The sequence below is a fragment of the Coturnix japonica genome, chromosome 3 (genome assembly GCF_001577835.2).
Source record: "Coturnix japonica isolate 7356 chromosome 3, Coturnix japonica 2.1, whole genome shotgun sequence".
Taxonomy (NCBI): Eukaryota; Metazoa; Chordata; class Aves; order Galliformes; family Phasianidae; genus Coturnix; species Coturnix japonica.
Genome location: NC_029518.1, coordinates 51,598,156 through 51,619,337, shown reverse-complemented (window position 1 = coordinate 51,619,337; position 21,182 = coordinate 51,598,156). Strand labels below are relative to the sequence as shown.

General features: G+C 37.0%; 1 protein-coding gene across 2 annotated transcripts in view; it reads right to left on the bottom strand.

Moving 5' to 3' along the window:
* Positions 1-58: 58 nt before the first annotated feature.
* Positions 59-21,182, bottom strand: part of MOXD1 (monooxygenase DBH like 1) — a 47,648-nt gene continuing 26,524 nt past the window's right edge. For both annotated transcript variants that reach the window (XM_015858586.2, XM_032443744.1), the window contains exons 5-12: positions 16,942-17,121; positions 14,631-14,733; positions 11,280-11,446; positions 9,680-9,871; positions 6,851-6,910; positions 5,792-5,934; positions 3,167-3,335; positions 59-547 (exon numbers count right to left, since the gene is read on the bottom strand). In XM_015858586.2, coding sequence (XP_015714072.1) covers positions 380-547; positions 3,167-3,335; positions 5,792-5,934; positions 6,851-6,910; positions 9,680-9,871; positions 11,280-11,446; positions 14,631-14,733; positions 16,942-17,121 — 1,182 coding nt within the window. In that variant the 3' untranslated portion in view covers positions 59-379. The remainder of the gene's footprint in view (positions 548-3,166; positions 3,336-5,791; positions 5,935-6,850; positions 6,911-9,679; positions 9,872-11,279; positions 11,447-14,630; positions 14,734-16,941; positions 17,122-21,182) is intronic.

Genomic DNA, 21,182 nt, shown 5'->3' with positions numbered 1-21,182 from the left:
TCTTAACCTGCACATATCAAGAACCAAGACAAAATAATAAAGCATACTCCAGGTTGAATGTGATTAACTAAGTTTCTTTTAGTTTATTAATTTCACCCATATACATAGTTGGTATTGAAAACATGATGTGAAGAGCCAGGACAAAGTGTAACAAAACTGTATGTGAAAAGATTTCAATATGCAACGTGCCAGTGTACCTACTGTGTTTTGTATATACTTTACATTGAAAACCAAGTAAACCACAGTTTTCAAACAAAGTACACATTTTATTTTGAACTAGCAAATTTAGTTTATTAATATGTAAAAAAATAAATCTACAACAGCAACAGTGCAAACACATCAGAACTTGCATGGCATACAGAACACAAATGAATAAAAATTATTGTACAAAGGGCCCAAAGTTTCCTATGGTACTGTATGTGACATGTACCACAAACAACAGAGCGAGGGATAAACTGCAAGGTAAACAGGAAGATGAACTGCATATTACTGGTTCTGTCTTGTATGGTCTCTCTACCTCAGGAGGAAAAGCTGTCATGCCTTGGAACTGCAATTAAAATGAAAAATTATCAGTTTCATCATATAAGATTAGATCCGTCAGAGCTTGCACAAGAATCTGTTGTTAGCTTTGTATTGTAGTTGTGGATCTTACTGTGAAGACATCAAACTCAGTAAAAATACTAATATATTACTTGTCAAATGATCAGCCAGTGAGTGGATCTACTGTTTTCAGCTTGGAAACAGCTGTGTACACTGGCATCCTCTCCAGTAAACAAGGTTAGGCTTTTGTTTATTGATCTGCATGACCTTGCTATGTTTTGTGGGATTTTCTGGCTGGTTTGGTTTTTGTTTTCATCTTTCTGGAAGATGAAAATGGAAGATTACAGTGTTACAGTGCTACTGAGATATTGGATAATATCTGAAAGCATTCATTTGCACATACAAGGCTTTTACTTATATGTAGAAGGCAGTTGATGGTGCTCACATTTTTATCACTTTAGTTCTACAGAATCAGGATGACTGAGATTGGCAAGGACCTCTGGAGGCCATCTGTTTCAACTCTCGACTCAAGCAGGGCCACCCAGAGCTATGTCATGCTTCTATATATTGGGCATTTTTACTCTTCTCTTAGAACTCAGTGTAATTTTTATGGAGTATGGCATCTACCTGTCTGTCCTGGCTTTGACATGGAATCAGAGAGATTTAGGTGCGCCACTTAGTTATAAATCTCCTAAATCTACTCCATGCTTACATGGTTTAATTCCTGAATTAAATGAAACATTGTCAGGTTTATGTTGAAGAAAATTAGTTCTATGATGAGTGAACCCCTGGGCACAAATATTTTTGAAGGTCTGAATGTCCAACTGTACAATACATGCTCGGTGGTTTTCTCTACATTGCAATTATCCTGCACTTCAGAGAAAGAATAATCCAAATACTGGCTTATTCCTAGACAAAGATAAAACTGATTATTAGGCTATCCCTATAGTAGGATAAAGGAATTTTCAGTTCACTTCCTCCACTTCATGTTTTTACCTTCTTGTGACAACTCGCTGCATAGCCTTTCAGGTTAAATCTGTTTCTGATTTTGATGAGTACAGCCAATTACATGTAATATCCCTACTTAGGGAAGGAAAAGGAAAGAGCCCTAATCTCAGCTTTGAAGAATATGACTGAGTCATTTGAAATAGGAAACTAGTGATAAAGAGAGAACTAAGTACTCCCAGTTCCAATGAACTCGGTCTTTGAGAAAATTAAGACCCAAATACTATTCCTTCATCCTGTAAGATAAAGTGAAACAGCATTTTCCAGAAAGCAAACCACTCAAAGAATAAAGAAGCCTATCCACTCCTGATAAAAATTCTGAGTGTTTTCCATCTTCTTTAATTGTTCTCTCACTAATAATCAGTGAAAAAGTGGCTAAGTAGCTGCTACTGGACAGCAATTAGCCAAGAATCTTACCCCAAACCAACGAATAGTCACTTGCTCTATTATTGCATGTATTCAATAACTACTCTTCACAGAAAGTCTGCAGTGGGGAAAATATTAAAAAAAACATATATCTGGATCTCTTTGATTACTTATAGCTCACAGTATTTTACTGCCCTCCCATGGGCAGAACAGTCCAATGTTTGAGAGACCTTAGGACACTGCTGCTGGAAGGGGAATTTCTCCACTACCTGAAACTACTGTGTGACATCTCAGAAGCAACAGAAGCTTTTCTGCAGAGTGACAATTTCCTAGGTCCTCTCTCATGAGTAGTATTTAGCATCAGCTCTGTTAAGCTGGATTAAAATCAGTTAGGAAATGAACTAGCAGAATAAGACAATTTCCCCTCTGGGGAGAAAAAAATAAAAAAAAAATCAAAAAAGTATAATCAAATCTTGAATTTGGAATCTGTAAAGGATTTCAAGGAGCAATGCATGTTTTCCAGCGGATGACACTAGTAGTTATTTACAAGCACATATCAACATTAATGATAAGAGTTTTTCCCAGAGGTCCTGCTAATATAACATTAATTTAGAATAAATAACAAATTAATGGGAAATTATTTTTATCTTACAGTTTTTTCATCAAAAGTACAGGTAAAGGAAAACTATCAAAGTTATAAATCTTCCAAGAAAGAATGCATAAAAAGATGGGCAATGCTTGATGCATTTTTCTGACCCACTACTACAGATATCTTTAAGATACAGTACCAACAGAAAAGAGATGTTGGAAGATTTGTATAGATTTAAGTGGTTTAGATATATGAATTAAAGAGCAGATTCTGGAGGCTTCCTTATGTAGCCAATACAATCTCCCCTACAGAGCAAGAAGAAAGAAGAAATATAAGAAGAAATCACTTCTCTAAATTGAGAACATGGACACCTAATCTGAATACATGGTTATTCCTAAATACAGTGGAAGAGACTGTATTCCTGTTATTAATCCCCAAACCTGCTCAAAGCTCCAACTTTTCTATTCTTTATAATCATTTCTAGATCTCGAGTTCATGGAAGCATTGATAAAACTTTCTCATAATTTCTATTGCAGATCCTCAGTGGGCATGTAAACAGTTTGAGGCCAACATTCATATTCAGTCAAGTACTGCAAATCCCATTTGTTTCATGTCATAGTTGCCTCCTTTTTAAGATTTAGAAAGCTTAGATGGGAACAGACTTACCGACCATTCTGCATTATCTGTTTTTGAACATCTCACATTCATTGGTAGTTTTAGCACAAGCTCATTATAGGAGAGACCTTCTGATTTGGACCACTTGAACTTGTTCATTGCATCCATAAAAGACAGGTTTTTATATTGCTTAGGACTCTTGATAATAAAAGGCCAAGTCCTGAAGAAAGAGCAATAAAAAGAATTTTAAAACATAAATAAACACCACCAAGTCAGAACTGATATGGGAATTTACTTTTGGGAATTTACTAAGAAAATAAACACACCGTTAATATGCATACATATAAATATATATATATAACTAATTTGAAATCTCTGCTAGTGAAAACTGATACAATGTCCCTGACTTCAACAGAACGGTTGTTAAGGAGTTGCTGCCAGATGCTTTTAGAAGTAAAGGACTTTTAATTAAGAATTACAGTGCTGTTATCTCATCTACGAACTGAATACACAGATGATCCAAAACAAATTTTGGATTTGTTCCCCTAATGGAATAAACAAACAAATGAATGAATAAATAAATCATGCCCTCTACTAAGCTTGACAGGCAGTGTTGTAGAAGAATGTTTGCTGTTAGAAAGCTGCTTCCAAATGACTCCACCAACCTCTGGCCATAACTCAGATAATAGGTCAAACCTCAGCCTAGCACAGAGTTGCTAGGTTGGCAAAGCTGCCAAAAAAATAAATGAAAATAACCAATGTTTTGGATGCTTTCTTTTGGCATGTCTTAGTGCTATGGCTGCAAGGGAGCTATTGGAAAGAGGTGGATTAGAGATCTGCTGTTCTTCTGTAGGAGAGCTGACTTAACTCTCGTCATGGATAAGTGGACCTAGTCTCATTCCCCACCAGCTCCCTGAGATGGAGGAGGGGAAGGAACGAGGTCTCCTATCTTTCATTTAAGTAGTAGAAAACTGAAACATAAAAATAACAAAAAATTAAATTTAATAATGAGCAAACAAAAAAAAATAGCTACAGAAAAACTTTTCTACTATTTTTTCTTCTCGTTTGACTCAAGAGAGTCAAAGGAAAAAACATGGTGAATGGGACAAGTTTTTAAAAACAAAGCCAGATACACTTTGTGCAAAAAATAAAGTGACAGAAACTTTAACTAACCTAATGTTTTGTTTTTCTTTTTTGGATGAAGTGTGTATTATCCCTCTAAAACATTTTAGGCAGGCCTGTATTATTTTGCAGTACACTGCCTCCCATTTGCTTTGAGTAAAATGCTGCCTATGCCAATTTCATCTCCATTCAATATCTGGGCATGGAGGATGTGATTTTAGTCAAACATCTATTTTACACTATTGTAGCCCAATCATTTCAATCTCAACTCCTCATTACTTATACCACTGTCCATGCCACCAGACAGGGGAAAAAAAAGAGTTCTGAAGTGAGCCACCAGTGCCTTGATCCTGCATCCAGTTGCCTTCATGTCTAAGTCAAGAGACTTTAGAGGAGCCAGTGAAGCAATTCCAGTGTAAAACTGACACAAGAGAGATGAGCATTGGGTCACATACCCTTAGGCTAACAGAGCTTAATGAAACAAGAATTGTGGATTAGGTCATAAATTCTAGAGGCATTAACAATCTCTTCTTCTAATTACTCTTCCATTTACAGCAGACAGCCTGCATACTTACTCTATTCAAAACATCTTTATTTCCCCAGGCCAAATGTGCATTTTTTTTCTTAAATAGAACTATCATGAATGAACCCTCAATAGAGCATACATTTGTTAGAATATTTTCTTTATAACCTCAAAAAGACCCTTTCTGCTAGGATTAGTTTAGAAACTGTGCTCTCCCTGTATTAAGAGAGACTGTAAATAACAGTAGTGTCAAAATGAAGTAGACTTTGGCTGCATTCTGGCTCTCTTTAAAATATCCAGTCTTGGATACAAACTACAGAACAAAGACTAATAAGCCTGTACATTAAATTGTTTTGCAATAGGTTTTATATGTTTTTATTCAGACTTACTGCATATGGAAAGCCAACTTTTAAAATTTAAACAAGAGGCCACACGAGTCACCTATCCACTTAATCCACTTACCCTTGCTACAGAAAGTAACATCACTGTGCAGTTTAACCTAGTGACATCATAAAGCAGAAAAGTTAGATCCAACAACTCAGTGGGAAGCATGCACCAGCATGGCACCCACTGATATTCATTGACTCTTTTGTCTTTATGGAGACCAAACAGTGGATGTGAGTGGTACATTTCAGCGATGACACAGTCAGAGCAGCTGTTGATCAACTTCAGCTGAATTAATGACAACAGATCTACATGGACTAATTCAACACTAGTGCTCCCAAAGTCCTACTTTTTCAAAATTATCTGTATATCAGTGTTTCACTGATACGTTTTGATAAACTAATACATTTGAAACATATGATATTTATATGAAGCTTTATTTCTCTAGATGGTTGGTGGTGAGGTACCTGCTGTGAGAAAAATAATCTATTTAACAAAAGAAACTGTTTTTCAAATAATAATAAAACATAATAAAAAGCAATTTGGCCAGAGAAACAAATAGCTGCAGAGAATGGGTTATTCATCAAAACAAACTGTCATGAGTGATCTTACAACAGGTTGCATATATTCACAAACATTTCACTTGCCTGACCGGTCTGTAAATTTCCTTAACACCAATGAACTGGAGTTGCTCCATGATGTCTGGAATACTTGCACACCGGGTGAGGTTGATCCGCGGGTAATAGAGCAGATACGACAGGCACATTTCATTCCTGGTGCTCAGACCACCCTGAAAATGGGATTTTTCTTTTAATCAAGGTAGCAATGGTACACCACAGATGGAAACATTGGTTAGTATTTGTACGCTGATGAAATGTGTAGCAGGAGGCCAAAGTCAACAGGTTTACTTTGCATGTTAGGTGACCGAGTAACAATAAATTATTATGTAATGAATTACAAAGTACACTGCAAGCTCAAGCAACATCTCCTCAGCTAATGAGATGCCAGAAACTACAACAGTCAGTAAAACAAGCCCCTGTTAAGTTCAAGTTTGATCTGAGAAGTTCAGGTTTACTTTTGGCTGTCTCAAATGTACTTATATCTACTGTGATTCAGAACAGGTGCAGGAAAATTCTAATAGGATAATTAGTCTTCTTAATAAGAAATTGCATGAGCTCTGCCTCATAAAATGGAGGCTGGGATGGAATATGTTTCTATATGGACTATATGGACTCAAGAACAAATGAGCACTAACTGTAAAAGAATAAGTAAGATTTTTAGCTGTCAGAAGAAACATGTTCTGAAATAGCCTTCCACTGAGAATCGAATTTAAAATTAACATTGGTACGTATGGACAAGTTTATGACCTTTATGTGTCCCTAAATCCTGTGGAAACATTTCCATAAATCTCACAGAACTACAGGTAATAGGAACGTAGAACATAATTCATTAGAATATGCAAAATTTACATGTTAATGCATGCTATGAAGAAAGCATTCATTTAACTACTGAAATCTCCTTTTTCAGTATCTGTTATGAAATGGCTTGCTTATTTTTATAAACCAGTCATATGAATGCATTATGCAAGAGATCAGACTTTAATCCTAACAGTCCTTTTGACTTTAAAACCTAAGAAATGACATGCTATTGTGTAATTAAGTAATATCACACATTTTAATTGCACCTTATGAATAAGATTTTCTTACCCATGTCATGCGTATTCGGTCCATAGTGCTGTAGTGACATTCTGTGATTAAGTTATCCCCCTGAAACAGAAGATTTAAGAAATTCAAGTTTCTGAAGTTTATCAGCCCTGACTTCAAGTAACTACAGACGATGGCAAAAACTTAAGAAAAAGGATCGGAGCAGTGGATATGAACTCTTAAAAGAGCAAAGAACTGGGCAATTATTCTGTGCCAAAATTTGACACCTAACATTCGTGTTAGCCCAGATCCTCAAAGGATCTCCCATGGATTTAAACCGAGCCTTCTCAAGAAGGTGATCTGTTTCTTCATACAGCAATGGAAGTGCACAGTTAAAAGCCTATTTTCAGGAAAACTACATGTGTAGACAATGCATACACATGATTCTTTCTCCAAAACTCTTCCAGTGCTACTTTGCATATATTTTCCCAGGCTAATTTATCCTGCCAACTTCTATAGAATTGCTTGACAAATCAGGAAAATAAGGTTTTCCACATCACAATAACAGCTATTTATCTGCCAAGTCTGGGAGCAGAGGAGTGGCAGGCAAAGACTTAGCTGCATTGACAGATATGTATGGGAAGGGCTGAACACTTACCTTCTCAACTATGCACAATTAACTGTTTGCTGTCTCAACAGTGTTTCTAAATAAGAAGGCAGCACCTTTGTTCCCTGTACTTAATCAAATACACGTCTCAAAATCTCTATGATAATCAACAGAAACAAAAATACTGAAGAATATAGAACATACTTAAAAAATCTGACATGTTGGGGCAACTTCATGTCACAAGAATGCCAGAGGCTTACTTGCTCTGTTTTCTTTCTGTTTATTATAATCTTCCCTTATCACCCATTGTATCACACTTCCTGAAAGAAATCAGGTTACCCCTCTAAGGCTGAGAATTTCCCCTCCCTTTTGGGCTTTACTCCTGCCAGGTCAGTGCTAGCACTAACTGTAATCTGGGCTACCAAAAGAAGGTACGTCAACCTTATGTTTGGCAAATGAAGCCTGAGACTTCTGAGGGAGCTTGAACAGGCACAGCATCACTGCTCCCAGTGGCAAGAAGCCAACTGACATCAGTGAGGACACTGTCTCTCCTGGTTGAAGCTGGATCACATTCACTAAAAGTTTTCCATTTGCAAGATTAGATCCATAGGTTCTAAATTCAGAAGGTGGTATCAGTACACAAAGAAAACAAATCACCTGGACTCCACAGCTGAAAGAAGAGATATCAGGAGAGAATTACAAGAGCTTCTATATATTTTTTCTTATATTATTATGATATTATTATTATTCTTATATTCTTGTTATATTATAGTCTTATATTCTTATATTATTATTATAATCAATTAGTCTTGGTTAGAATTACACCAGAATGGTATATGAAGAATAGTACTGGTACTTTTGCATAAGATGAAAACAAAAGACATGGAACAGGCTCACTTCAGAGAAAGAATTCCAGCTTCTACTTTAGCTGTCTGTTAAGTTGCTGATACTATCAAATACCTCGTCTAGTCTTTTTGCTGTCTACTCCCTTTTGTTCTTGAATTTTAAGAGGCCCTTCTCTATAATCTGCTTGGATTTTCCTAAAAATATTACAGGCTTTCTCTGTAAACCTGTCATCTTCTGCCAGCCCTCTTCCTAAACTCTTCAATGTTTCTTTCCTGGAGGAGGTAACATCAGTATGTCTTTGAAGTCCTCATGGAGTACAAGCAGTTGGACTTCAAAGAATAGATGCTGCACCTGAGCATCCAGATTATTAAATTCCAAGGTCAACATTTTAGCTTTTTGCCTTTCAGAGACAAATGTCAGAGTAACCCACAGCATGGGAAAAGAGGCTGAAGAAAAAGCCTAGGAGATCAAACCATGGGGATCCTGACTACACTTGAAGTTCAGTCATTCCAATGGCCTTTACAGCTCCAGTTATAAACAAAATGCAGTTGTCTGACACTTTGTATCCAACCAATTTCATGTAGTAATAGGCTTGTTCACATACACCAGAACAAACACATCTCCATCTGCTGGAGTATCCAACCCTTCTCAGTGATAAGCTTTCTGTCCTCAGGCCACAGCTTCACAAACAGGTGCCTGCTCAAACTAAAAAGAGGTGAATGAATAATTTTTAAGTGAGTGACTCACTCAAGAAGCATAGATTGCTTTCATGATATACCTACGGATAACTACTGGTTTAATCTAAAGCTTTGTAATATAAATATATTTGGGACTTTGAAAAAAGGTGTATTACAATATCACAAAAACAGCAGATGGAATCCCATGATTTCTTCTTCCCCAAAATTTTGTTTACTCAGTGAAAACTCATGTGGAATGCAAGCTTAGAATTTTATTCCTAACAATAAACAAAAATGTAAAACAAAGAGAAAATTTAGCTGATTCGTTAACACACTTGCAAGGGTGAATACTTGCTGTGCACAAATATTTGTGATATGCTACTTAGTTCCAAGGGCTCATTAAAGCCCCATGGTGGTGTTTGCATCCTTCATCTGGTTGGATGCACAACAAAAGTGCAACCAGGCACACCTGTAATTATATTTCCTGCTTTGTTCGAGCATTTGTGATAGCAAAGCTCAAATCAAGCAACTGTGGACATCAAACACATCCAATGAATGAGCTGATGGTCCAGGTCAGTTTTGTAATGAACCGGGTAGATACCCGTGAGACACGGCAGTTTTAATGCATGAGTCTATTTCAGTAACTGGAAAAAGGACCAAAATATCAAATAAATTCTGTAACAAAATTAATCCTAAGTGTAAGTAAATGTTAGGCAAGTGATCTCTTAAACAATTTCAGGAAAAGAATTAAGATTGCCATACCGGCATGATGGTTCTTTCTTCTTCTAGATACTGAAACTCTTGGAAGTTGAAGTCAAACTCATCATCATAAGCAAGCAGCTTTTGCTCCTCACCATTGCGGAAGTGACGCATTCTGATGGCTCTGCCAGCAAGGTGGGCATGAAGGAGGACTGCAAACACATGAATCCCACTAGGCCTCTCAGCACCTAGAGCCTGGCATGGGGAAATCAAGACCATCAGCATGCCTAGAGGCAATGTAGTGTGACGCAGAGTGAAGATGTATTAATCCATGCATTTCATATTTTACAGCAAAATACAGTCTGGAGAAAAATTAAATCAGAATGTGAATTAATAGTTCAATAAGCAAAAACGTTGATTTTGTCCTAGAGATTTTTTTAAATTTATTTTAATTAAAAAAAAACAACAAAAAAAAACGCACGTTTTCACTCCTAATGTACGCAGCTTTTATGAAAATCAACTGGACTGCCAATAATTCTCAGTATATTAAGACTTTTAAGTGTATTATATCAAAACCTACACATTATTTTACTGTTCTTGGCCAATGCTACTGAATATGGATGTCTCTCTCTATATATATTTATATATATGCATCTGTGAATGAACACTGTGCCAGAAGAAGACCTTTATATTAAGAGGCTGCAATTACAATATGCTTTACTTCCATCTTCATGCCAAGGGGTAGTAAAATACTGTAGGTTTTCATCTGAAACTTCTTTTTGCTGGTTAAAAACATTTTAAAATCAACAAATCTGATACAACTTCCATTACACCTGAGATCTGCCGATGAAAACTTTGGATTTACTAAATTTCTCCTGTTTAGAGCCCAAAGAAGAATCTATTCTTGCAATATGTGACAAGCACAGCCTTTAAACCAGAAACCATGCCATAATAGATTACTCCAGCTTAAGTGGAAATATATTATGATTATAAACAACTTTTAACACCAATAAGAACAAGCCAAAATTCTGTATGCAATTTGCCCCTTCATTCCAATCCACATCATGCAAAGTAGATGTTGATCCAGCCTTTCTCTAAAAATGACAGAGTACCTGAGAATCTCCTGTGATATATTAATCACAGATTTCAAACTATTTCCTTTATCTACAGAGAAATTGTAGCTATCTTTGTGAAACCAAATGTTTAATGAATGCATAATCTTGTGCTTTGGGCCATAAGAACAAAACCTGCTGTCATCTTTAGTTTCTATGGTTGGTCTAAGTACATTTTTCAGACTTTCACTTTGCTATTAGGAGCCTTTTGCACACACATATATCTTAATTACTCACTCTCAACAGTCCTCCTAGGTTAGTGATTTCAGGCTACAAACATCTTTGCCATGGAAAGCAAAGTATGTTTATATACCAAACACAGAATTAAATTGTCACAAGCACTGCATCATCCAATATTTCTCAGATCAGTAAAACAGTACCGGGCATCCCAAACACCTAGATTAAAGACTTGAAATTCTGGAGGGCAGCATGTAGCAGATGCTTTGACCCGGTTCTTTAACCAGCAACTATCAATCTTTCCAAGGAGATAAAGAGGCTGTCCTTAATTAATTCTAAGCATGAAAGCCACTAGTTTCAGACAGTGTGCATACCTCTTCTAGACATTCCAACGTGCAGTGACCCTCTGACACAAATTCAGGCATGCCTGGTGGGATATTGTGGAAGAGGCTGACCCAAAGACCAGCTTCAATAACACCAGCATCGTATTTCCTTAAAACTGGAGTATAAAATAGCCTCAGACCAGAATTATCTATCAAGCCTGCAACAAAATGACACAGTCAGACATGGCAGTAAATCAGTATTAAAAAAATAATAATTAAAAAAAATTAAAATCCAATCATTTCACATTTTTTCAAGGCTTGTCCTATTTTTATTTATTTTTTATTTTTAACAAGAAAATTGAAGAATCAACCTCAATAACCTGGAAATGAATCAAACCATATGTGGGAAGCAATAAACCGGGGAAGCCCGCAAGAAGGTCGTTAAAGGTGGTATGCTGATATTTGCGGTGTTCAGACAGGAATGAAAAATGTATGTTACTGGAAGCCCCCATATTCCTTCTGTTAACTTACCCAGTATGGATGTCACAGAAAAGAAAGTAGATCGCAGGCATAAGAAACAATACAAGGAAATACAATACAATAAAACCTCAGAAGTTGCCATGTATGGTTTTAAAATGAAATATTTAAAGCAGAGCTTAAAGGTGTTGCATTTCTTTTTCCCCCTGAAGTATTTGACTTGTGTTACCTTCTCCTTGTGAATTCTGTTCCTTCACCTTAAGCTCCTCCATCAATAATATTTTTCCCCTCTATTTTAGATTGCCTGTCACATCACAGCGTACCTCAGATGACCAAACGCATCCTTTTTGCAGTCTTCCCAATTAAGAAATCATCAACAAAAGATATGAGAAAAAGCTTCTTAAATTGCAAATTTAAGTATAATACTACCACACTGAACAAAGAAAGCAAGAGAACTGCACTGGAATTTAATCTTCCCCTCAAGGATTTCTCTTGATTACAAGAGTGGTTTAAAGAGCAAAACCTTGCTGTAGGAAGGGTGAGCTTTAAGACTGAGAACGGTATGAATCTACTTCATTCATCTAGATGTTTAGCCACACTCATTTGTTTGTGTATCTACTCAGAATTTATGTTGTCTCCATCCACTAAGTTTTTATAATTATTTATCTTGCCTTAGCTATTTTTATGAGGCAAGACATAAGCAGAAACAAAGATTGCTTTGTGTTGCACAAGCCCTAAATTCCGTGTTATCTCATCTGTTACCTTCCTGTTTATTGCTCTTTTTCAAATTTCAGCCTTGAAATCAAAAATGCAAAAACACTGCCAAGTATCTCAGAGAAGGTAAGAGGCTTCCTCTGTTATTCTTCTAAAAAAAGTAACAGACATAGCAGTGGTTAAAACCAAATTTTACATCAGTATGAATTCAGCAGGCTGTTTTAAGATGGACAAATGACAGAGGGATACAGGAGGTACTAAGTTACCCAGTCACTGTGACACCTGCGACAGCGTGGTTCATAAAAGTTAAGGAACAAATGCTATGAGCTATGCACAACTAATTACTAGTGGTAGGGAACTATGAGACTGTCTCACATCTCAGTGTTAATTCATTTTGGAACCTGTATTCATTCTCTTACTGAAGCTATCTGTAATCCCATCAACTTGGATTTTTCTTGTGGTGCTCCCCCCTCAAGCCTCCTACTAACATCTAAATGCCAGAAATTTTTGTGATATCTAAGAGTTTTTGATAAACAGACTCAAAAGAAGATATCTTTCAAATTAAAAGCGGATGTCGCTGAAAAAGAAGCATTCAGAACCTGCCAAGCAAGAACCAGTTCATACATTTCTGAACTTGACCAGGTGCCAGCACTGATTATGAATTTGAGTCACTTAGGCAAACATTACTCCACATGCAGAGGTGAGGCTGCTGGCTTAACTGCAAGACCCAAACTGGGAAAACACAGACCCTAACATGGGAAAACAATGGTGAAGGTGATCTGGTGGCAGGATGGGTGGGAGAACTCAAGAATCCCACCTGCAGCAAAAACAGTTGGGTTCTCCCCCTCCCTCTCATGGGACAATCTTATACTGTGTGTTTAACCAGGGACAAGATAAACCATCTGTATAGCACACATCTTGCTCTGCCAATGATCTCTGAATATTCCCAGGTCTTCAGTGAGACCTGTATTCACATGGGACTATCTCAACATGGCAAAGCTGCACCCATTTCTTACAAAGGAAATAAAACTCCCGATTGCCAGATTTTGTACATGTCATTTAAGCTAAGACAAAATCATACATCACAGTCAATTAACATAAAAAGATAAATTTAGGGATATGGTCCAATTTGAAAAGAGGTTTTCTGCACGATGTACTGAGCTTTCAGGTAATATTTGATGGGAAATCATGTTTTACCAAGGATAGAATCATATAATCATTTCAGCTTAAAAACCATCTGGTCCAGCTCCCCTGAAACAAACAGGGATGACTACAGCCAGATCAGGTTGCTCAGAGCCCCTTCCAGCCTGATCCTGAGTGTCTCCACTTACTGTATCACATAAGAATATGCATGTTGAAGGGTGAAAGACTGTCATTAAATAAAACAATTTTAAGAAAGTCCTTCGAAGACATCATAAAGAGGGAGAATAGCAGTACGATGGAATGCCCCAGCCAACACAGAAGATTTTATTTAAATGCATGGGGCTGTACAGAACCAGTGCACTGTGCAGTGGATTTTACCCAGTTCATTTATTCCAGTAATCAGAATATCCTTAGGCATAGAATCTCAACAAACTTCTGCATAAAAACAGAAAACATTACTGAACTTTTCAAAAGTGAGCTTTGAAGTATTCTAGATTTTCTGAGCGTCTCAGTTTCACAAAGGGAAAACAAAACTTCCTTTTGTTTCTTCTAGATATAAATAAATTTTAGGGTGAAGATTAAAAAAAATAATACCATTATAAAAGAGATGTTTATTATTTAAGATAAACTATTTTTACATAATGAATGGCCAACAATCTGAATTTTGTTTTATGTTCAGAAATTACCCACAGTTGAGGCAGATGTATTAAAAAATACTTCAAAGCTTATAAAAGGCTTGTTCTCTGTGATGCTATCTTGCAGTCTGGTTGATGTGCTACTGTCTCTCAGTCTGATTGGACTTCCAAGCAAAAGCAAAGAATAAGGAGAGAGATAACACAAAGAATGTCTTGATAATAGGTGTGTTCACCTGGTCCACAATTCTTTGTTATCTCTGATTCCCCCACTTGCTTCAGGCTATGTTTCTTAGTGCAATAAGGAAAACACAGGAGCCAGAAAATAACAAGAAGGGGAAAATGAGCCTCAGCTTTGCATCTGTTCTATTTGCAGTGTGATGCAATGAGTACATTTTACAGTATTGCTTATTTTACAGAACAGAAGGGTACAAACCTTCAGTGTATGTCGGATTGTCATAATGCACCTCCATAAGAACAAACTGAGGGTCAGCTGCTGTGCCGATGGATAATCCAACATGGGGAGGGTAGGTGAAGCCCTGGAATCAACACATGCACATTGAGCTAAGGAACTTTTCCCATGGTTAAGAGTTTTTATATATGAATACAAATACTGCTTTGCAATTATACAGTCATATAAATGATACAATTTATAAACATCATTTATTTTAAAACTTTCTGAATGTGACATTGTAGCATAATATATTTATTAATACCGCATGCACTAAATAACTAGGCCAGTATAAATTGACAACTTTTGTGTTTGCCAAAGGATAAAGCCCTGAGCATCCTGGTCTGACCTTATGACTGACCCTGCTTCAAGTAAGAGGCTGGACTAGAGGCTTACCAAAGTCCCTTTCAACCTGCATTATCTTATGATCTTGTGATTATTTATTCTTTACTTATTGCTTGAGTGGAAAATGGAAATGCCATTTGAGATGTATAAGCAGTGCATTATTCAGCATTATTTAGTCTGACAATAAAATCCTTATGAAAAAGTGAGTCTACGTTTTAAATGCTTCTAGATTACAAAAGCAGTAACTTGCAGGGAATACAGAGGTCATTCATAATTAGATTGTTTTTCCTGCACAAACCACTGCATTTTAAACAGAACAATTTCAACAGTAAAAACTTATTTGTGGCAACACGTACATTAGTGAGAAAGAAATAGATCAATACAGTGCAACAGGTTGTGCTAGACTCACTGTCTCCTCCAGTCTGCTTTCCTTGGACAATCTCTACAGTCAGTCTCTATGCACTGAATTCCATTTTTTGTTGAGAAGTGCTGGGTTCACCCCCAAACATTAAATTTAACTTCCTCCTCCCAAATAGGATGAAGTTAGGAACAAAGGAGCTTAGATAAGTGGGGATAACTGGGAGATTTGTTTCAGAAGCTCATGCCTGATTCAAAGCAAAACACCGGTATCTTATAGGTGAGCTCATTTATTTACTCTACTCACTTTATGAGGAATGAATCTGCCCCATACTATGTTACAGATCCTATTTTTATATGCAATGTGAGATCCTAATTTTCCGATTCTTGATGGACATTCAAAAATTAATCTTAGTATAGAGTTACAAGTGTTATGATCTTCATGCTACATAAGCATAAACTGAAGCACTGAGTACTCCAGTAAACTTGGGTGTAACCCAGATCTTCTAGATTGCACTCTGTGGATCTTTAACAAGAGGAGCATCCTTGCAAAAGCTTCCGTAACAGTTGTCAAATGATAAGGTATTTATATGAATTTTTTATTTCACTTAGATTAAGAAAGTTGAAAGTACTAGGTCAGAGCATAGCTGATGGCAAAAATGCACAAAGTGTACATCAGAAATAATGCTCATAGTGGATTAAGCTTCTTTCAGTTTGTACATGTAGCAGCTCCAGCTTCCTTACACTGTAGCACTCAGAAGCAGTTTCTGGACTGCAGGCTGGAAAGCAAAGGCTCCAGAAACTGTAATCTCCTCAGTCCCTCTCTTTGCCCACATCAAGTCTGAGCTGGCAAACAGTGAAGGAAAGGGGTAAAGAAAGGTTGGGATGCTTCATCTGGCAGTAATTCTATCTTATGTCAGCTGAAAACATTAAGCAGTTTAAATTAGAATGTGAAATAAGCTGAAGTCAGAGTCTGGGTTAGCATGGCATCTACTATGTTTTCAGGAGATACATCCCATTGCCACAATCAAAGCATTCATTATGACAGCTCTGCAGCAATACACAATCACTTCTACACTGAAACGTTTACTTCTAGGTCTGGGAAGGAAATTTCAGAATATTACTCCTCAGTGGGGAAGTACTACAAACAAGGTGCTGATGGGGTGCAAAATGAAATAGATCTATGTCTAGCAAAACCTTTGATGTCACCTACAGACACTGCTTTTAATTCTGCCATTCTCCACAGATAACAGATATTTATTTTCATTGCTGAAAGCAGTGCATTCCTTATAGGACAAGATGATATGGTGACAGACTTCTATGCTCCCAGTCATCTTTTTTTACTTAAAGCATAGATTTGATCTATGCTTTTTTCATCACTTTAAGCTTGTTGCTCAAGAAGTTCACTGTATTTAGCACTTAGAAAGCCAACTAGAAGTTGAGGACTTGGTGCTGAAGCAGTTAGAGACTGATTGTATAACCTTAAAAAAAGACAGATGAAGAAGTCACTAACGTACAAGAAGGAACCTTCATTATGATACACACCCTACTGATACCCACTTCATGAAGCACACTAGATAGCCATTCGTCCTACCTCTCCTCCAATGGCCCATGCAAAAATGACTGTTTCACATGTGAAAAAGGAGTCTGGCATGTTGGGGTGGTAACACTCATGCCCGTAGTCCAGGACACTGTCATTCAAGTTGCTGCTGCATTGATAGAGCAAGATGTGGTGCACCAGGTTCTCATGGCCCTTCTGAATCAATGGCTCAACCTGTCAAAGGCAGAATGAAAAAGAAAAGGAAAAAAATATAAATTTGTCTCAGATATGATTGTTTCAATATATGTATGCAGATAGAACTACAGAGTACACTGTGCACTTATATTTAAAGAGAATACTCAAATGTAGATTGTTGCTACATTAAGATGCTACTTCAGCACTCTGCAACCCCAACCATTAAAAACATCTTCATTTAAGTGCATCAACAGGGAACAGAAAGGAAAACCTGTGTCTCGACTAAAGCTATGTTGCCATCTGTCCTTTCTCTCTTCTACCAACCCAGTCTTGTACTGTCACTTGTCCTTTCCCATGCCCATCCCTGTGTAGCCATATTCCAGCATGCCTGACATATAAGCCGGCTGAATGTCTGCTCAGCTAAACCAGGTTTGGTATCAGAACTGCACAGAGCTTTTCAGCCTCATCTCTGCCTCTTTTACACTACTTTGAACAAGAGTTGCCTATTCATTCTGTACATCTAGGGGGAGCCCGGAGGTATAACCCCACATTCCTCAGCAGCTCAAGATGGACTTTCATATTTTTTAGACATCTATGAAAATTTAGAATTTATAATCTGCTCAGTTGTAAAAACATTATTAAGACATTCCTCAGAGGCTGGGTGCTCCAGTCTGCTTGTGGCAGTGAGGAGCTGGAGGGTTCTTGAGTGTTGCAGGGGTGCTCCCAGTATAATTTGACCACTGATCTTCAAGTTAGTCCAAAATTTCATTCTGGAATTAAAAAACAACCCAGTGCTTGCTCTGTCTGTGGATGGATGATGTTAAATCATCTCTGTCAGTGATGACATCCCTGAGGCAACCCTGAATACTTCTGAAAAAAATTTACTTTGCTTTTCAGAAAGATCCACAAAACATCAGCATATAAAAAACTATCTTAAAATGAAAGGAGTTTTCCCCTTGTTTTACTTTCAAAGGCTGCATCCCAGTCTGTCATATCTCCTTTAAGTTAAGTCAGCTGAACATCTTCTGTAAACGTTTTTACAAGAAATCTAAAGTTTAGCAATGCAACATTTAAGATGCAAGTACCCATGCAGTATTGCATTTTAATAGCAAAGGTATCTTAAGCAGAGAGAAAACAAACAAACAAAAAACCAACCAAACAACAAAAAAACCACCTACATATATAAATCCTAAAATTGAATCTATTTATTTTGAACAAAAATCCCAGGAACAAGAGCAGGGTAAGAGTTTCTTACCTTACTGAAATATTTTCAGCACAATACTGTCACAGGAATTTATCTCTGTATATTCTTCAAACCACTGAAGCAATTACAGAAGAGGAAGGGCAGGCAGAAGAACATATAAAGACCACCTTTGTTGATATAAATCCACAAAGTACCATTGAAGTCATGCACTTGGGGAGTCCAGCTGCTGCTGATTATGTGTACGTCTTCCAAGAAGTGCACAACCCCAAACCACCCACCTCAGAAGTCAATGGAAGGGTGCCAACTTGCAGTGACACACCAAAGTTTTGTTCTAACGGCAAAACCAAAAGGCTTCACAAGAAATCTTCTGTACTGTTTTCAGTAATCCCTATTTTAGTTAGCAATACCATTCTCATGAGTTACTTTTTCATGAGAATAAAAATATTTTTAAAAGGCGTTAAGAGTCAGTTTTCCCATCAGATAAGAGTTAATACTCAACTATGTGAGGCTGACTGACAGAGATTCAGATGTCCATTCCATACTGATGTTGCTCCTTTCCTTGCTTTTTCATATATGTGTGCATTCATCCAAATACTAATCATCATGGCAGCTTATACATTAAACAGTAGCATATGTCATGGGAATTCAGAATTTCCACATAATGTATGGATTAGTCAGAGAGTTGATTATGGGAGTGCTATCTCTGTATCTACCAAGAAAAAGGAATATTTTTGTCCAAACACTTGATAGCTCTGTATGCTGCTACAAGATCTCAACACCTGCTGTGCTTACAATCACTACTTCAAAACCAACTTCCTCTCAGAGCAATGGGACATCACCAAAATTAGAAACTCACATCCTGTCACTGATGTCTTAGTGTCAGATACCTAAATAAAAACATTAGAAGACAGTTTTGTTCAGCTTTCTTTAGTAAAGAAAAGAAAAACAGAAAACAACAATCTTTCAAGTGTATTTTGTAGGACATCTCATACTTCAGATGCACCAAGAAATAATGAAAAGTGGCAGTGAATTTAGACCTTTCATACATTTTTATTGTTAGAGTTTAGAAAAGTACCAGCTTCTCTCTTTCCTTTTCAACAAGTAGAGAGATAAAAAAGAAACTGCTGGGAGTGGGTCAAAAAACCTTATAAAAAATGTAGGAAAAACTCATGAGTAGAAATCACTCACTTAGATCACCTCCCTGAAGTTCACAGGCATTGTTCCCAACTGAAAATGAGCAAGCCCTGCTGTAGTGCAAAGTTCCCTTTCTCTGACCCAGTAAATATAGTTATACTTAATAAGTGGAATAACCTCAGTGGAAAATAATATTTAAAACATACATCTTACCCCTTATTCTAGCAGTTATCTGGATCAGGGATTTAAACATGCCACTTCTGCACCCCAGGTGAGTGCTGCCCTACTTACTCAGCCAGTTTGTCACTATAGCTTATAGTGTGAGAAGGTTCTTTAAACTGCCTCCCTCTTTCTCTCTCTCCTTCCACAAGAACATCTGTACAGCTTCGTTTGCTCCAAGAAAAAAAGAAATTCCCAAATCTCACTTTTTTTTTCAATAAACAGAATTTCTTGTTTTTTGGCCTGCCCTACAAATAATGATGAACAATGACAGAGTTCCTCAAACATGGAGCCAAATCTAACAAACCACTAAGTATCTAAAACTAACAAACCACATGCATTTAAATGTACACAAAAGCAGTCCCAGATTTAAAATCAGCTGCTAGAGTAGGTATCTACATTTGAATATCTAGATCAGGGTGGCCTTGTTTCCAGAGTACTTGCAGCCCCAGTGAATGATGACACAATTAGCTGGACTCACCTCTACAAGGTTATTAATATTATGAATTGCTCTGTATCAGTCTTGAACTGTAATTACAGGCATTCATTTATAAAATGTGTACTGTTTTATGCACACATTCAAAGTTTCCAACTACTTGAATTTTTTAAGCATAAAGTTTTTTGGGTTCTGGTAGTATTTTATCCCCAAACCACAGAAATGAAAACTAAGCTAAAGATTACTTTTGCAGCTCTCCAGACACAACAATAATGACCCAATGCTGTAAGTCACTATAAATGTCTTATATGCTTCTCTGGGGAAATAGTGCTACTTTTACAATATTTATGAAAAGATAGTAACTTACTAAGGCAAATTAGGGCAGAGAGAAATACAGAAAAAAAAAAATACAATAAAAGTAGGCATAGTAGGCATAGTAGTCAATAAACTCTAGAGATTTAAGGAATTCTTTTCTATTGATACCTTGTTTATACATAGGCTTGTTTACTTTGTACTTGTAGTGTAAGGGGATACTTGAATTACACTTACATCCATCAATACCTGAGCAAATCAGAATACTGTAGTGAAAATGGAAGTCAGCCCTTCATTTTCACCTCCTGTTAGCCAACACAGTAAGGGAAAACATCTGAAAAAACTTAAAGAGAATATGCATATAGTTATTTAAAAACACTGGTTTTCCAATTTTACTCCATTCTTTGAGGTTGACCTGTGGTGCCTTAATTGTAGCTGCAACACAAGGAAGAACCAGCTGTCAGGGTTCATCTCTTTGCCATGCCATGAATAAGCCTGCAGAGATAGTGCACTACTGCCAAGGCACCTCAGTGACTTCTTCACCTGCAGGCAAAGTGCATTTTCTGCTTGACATTTCGTAACTGCCAGGGGCTCAAATAACAAAAGCCCTGTGTCCACCAAGTGCTGAAAGCATTTGGATCTGTGAAAAATAAGTGGATACCCAAAAATCACCCTCCCTCGCTTTTCATGAAACCTGCAAAAAGAATCTGCTCTTTTATTATTCATGAAAATTTACGTTTTAGATCTTTTCTACCATTTCTGAAAGCTTGGATGAAACATCTTTCTAACTGAGTA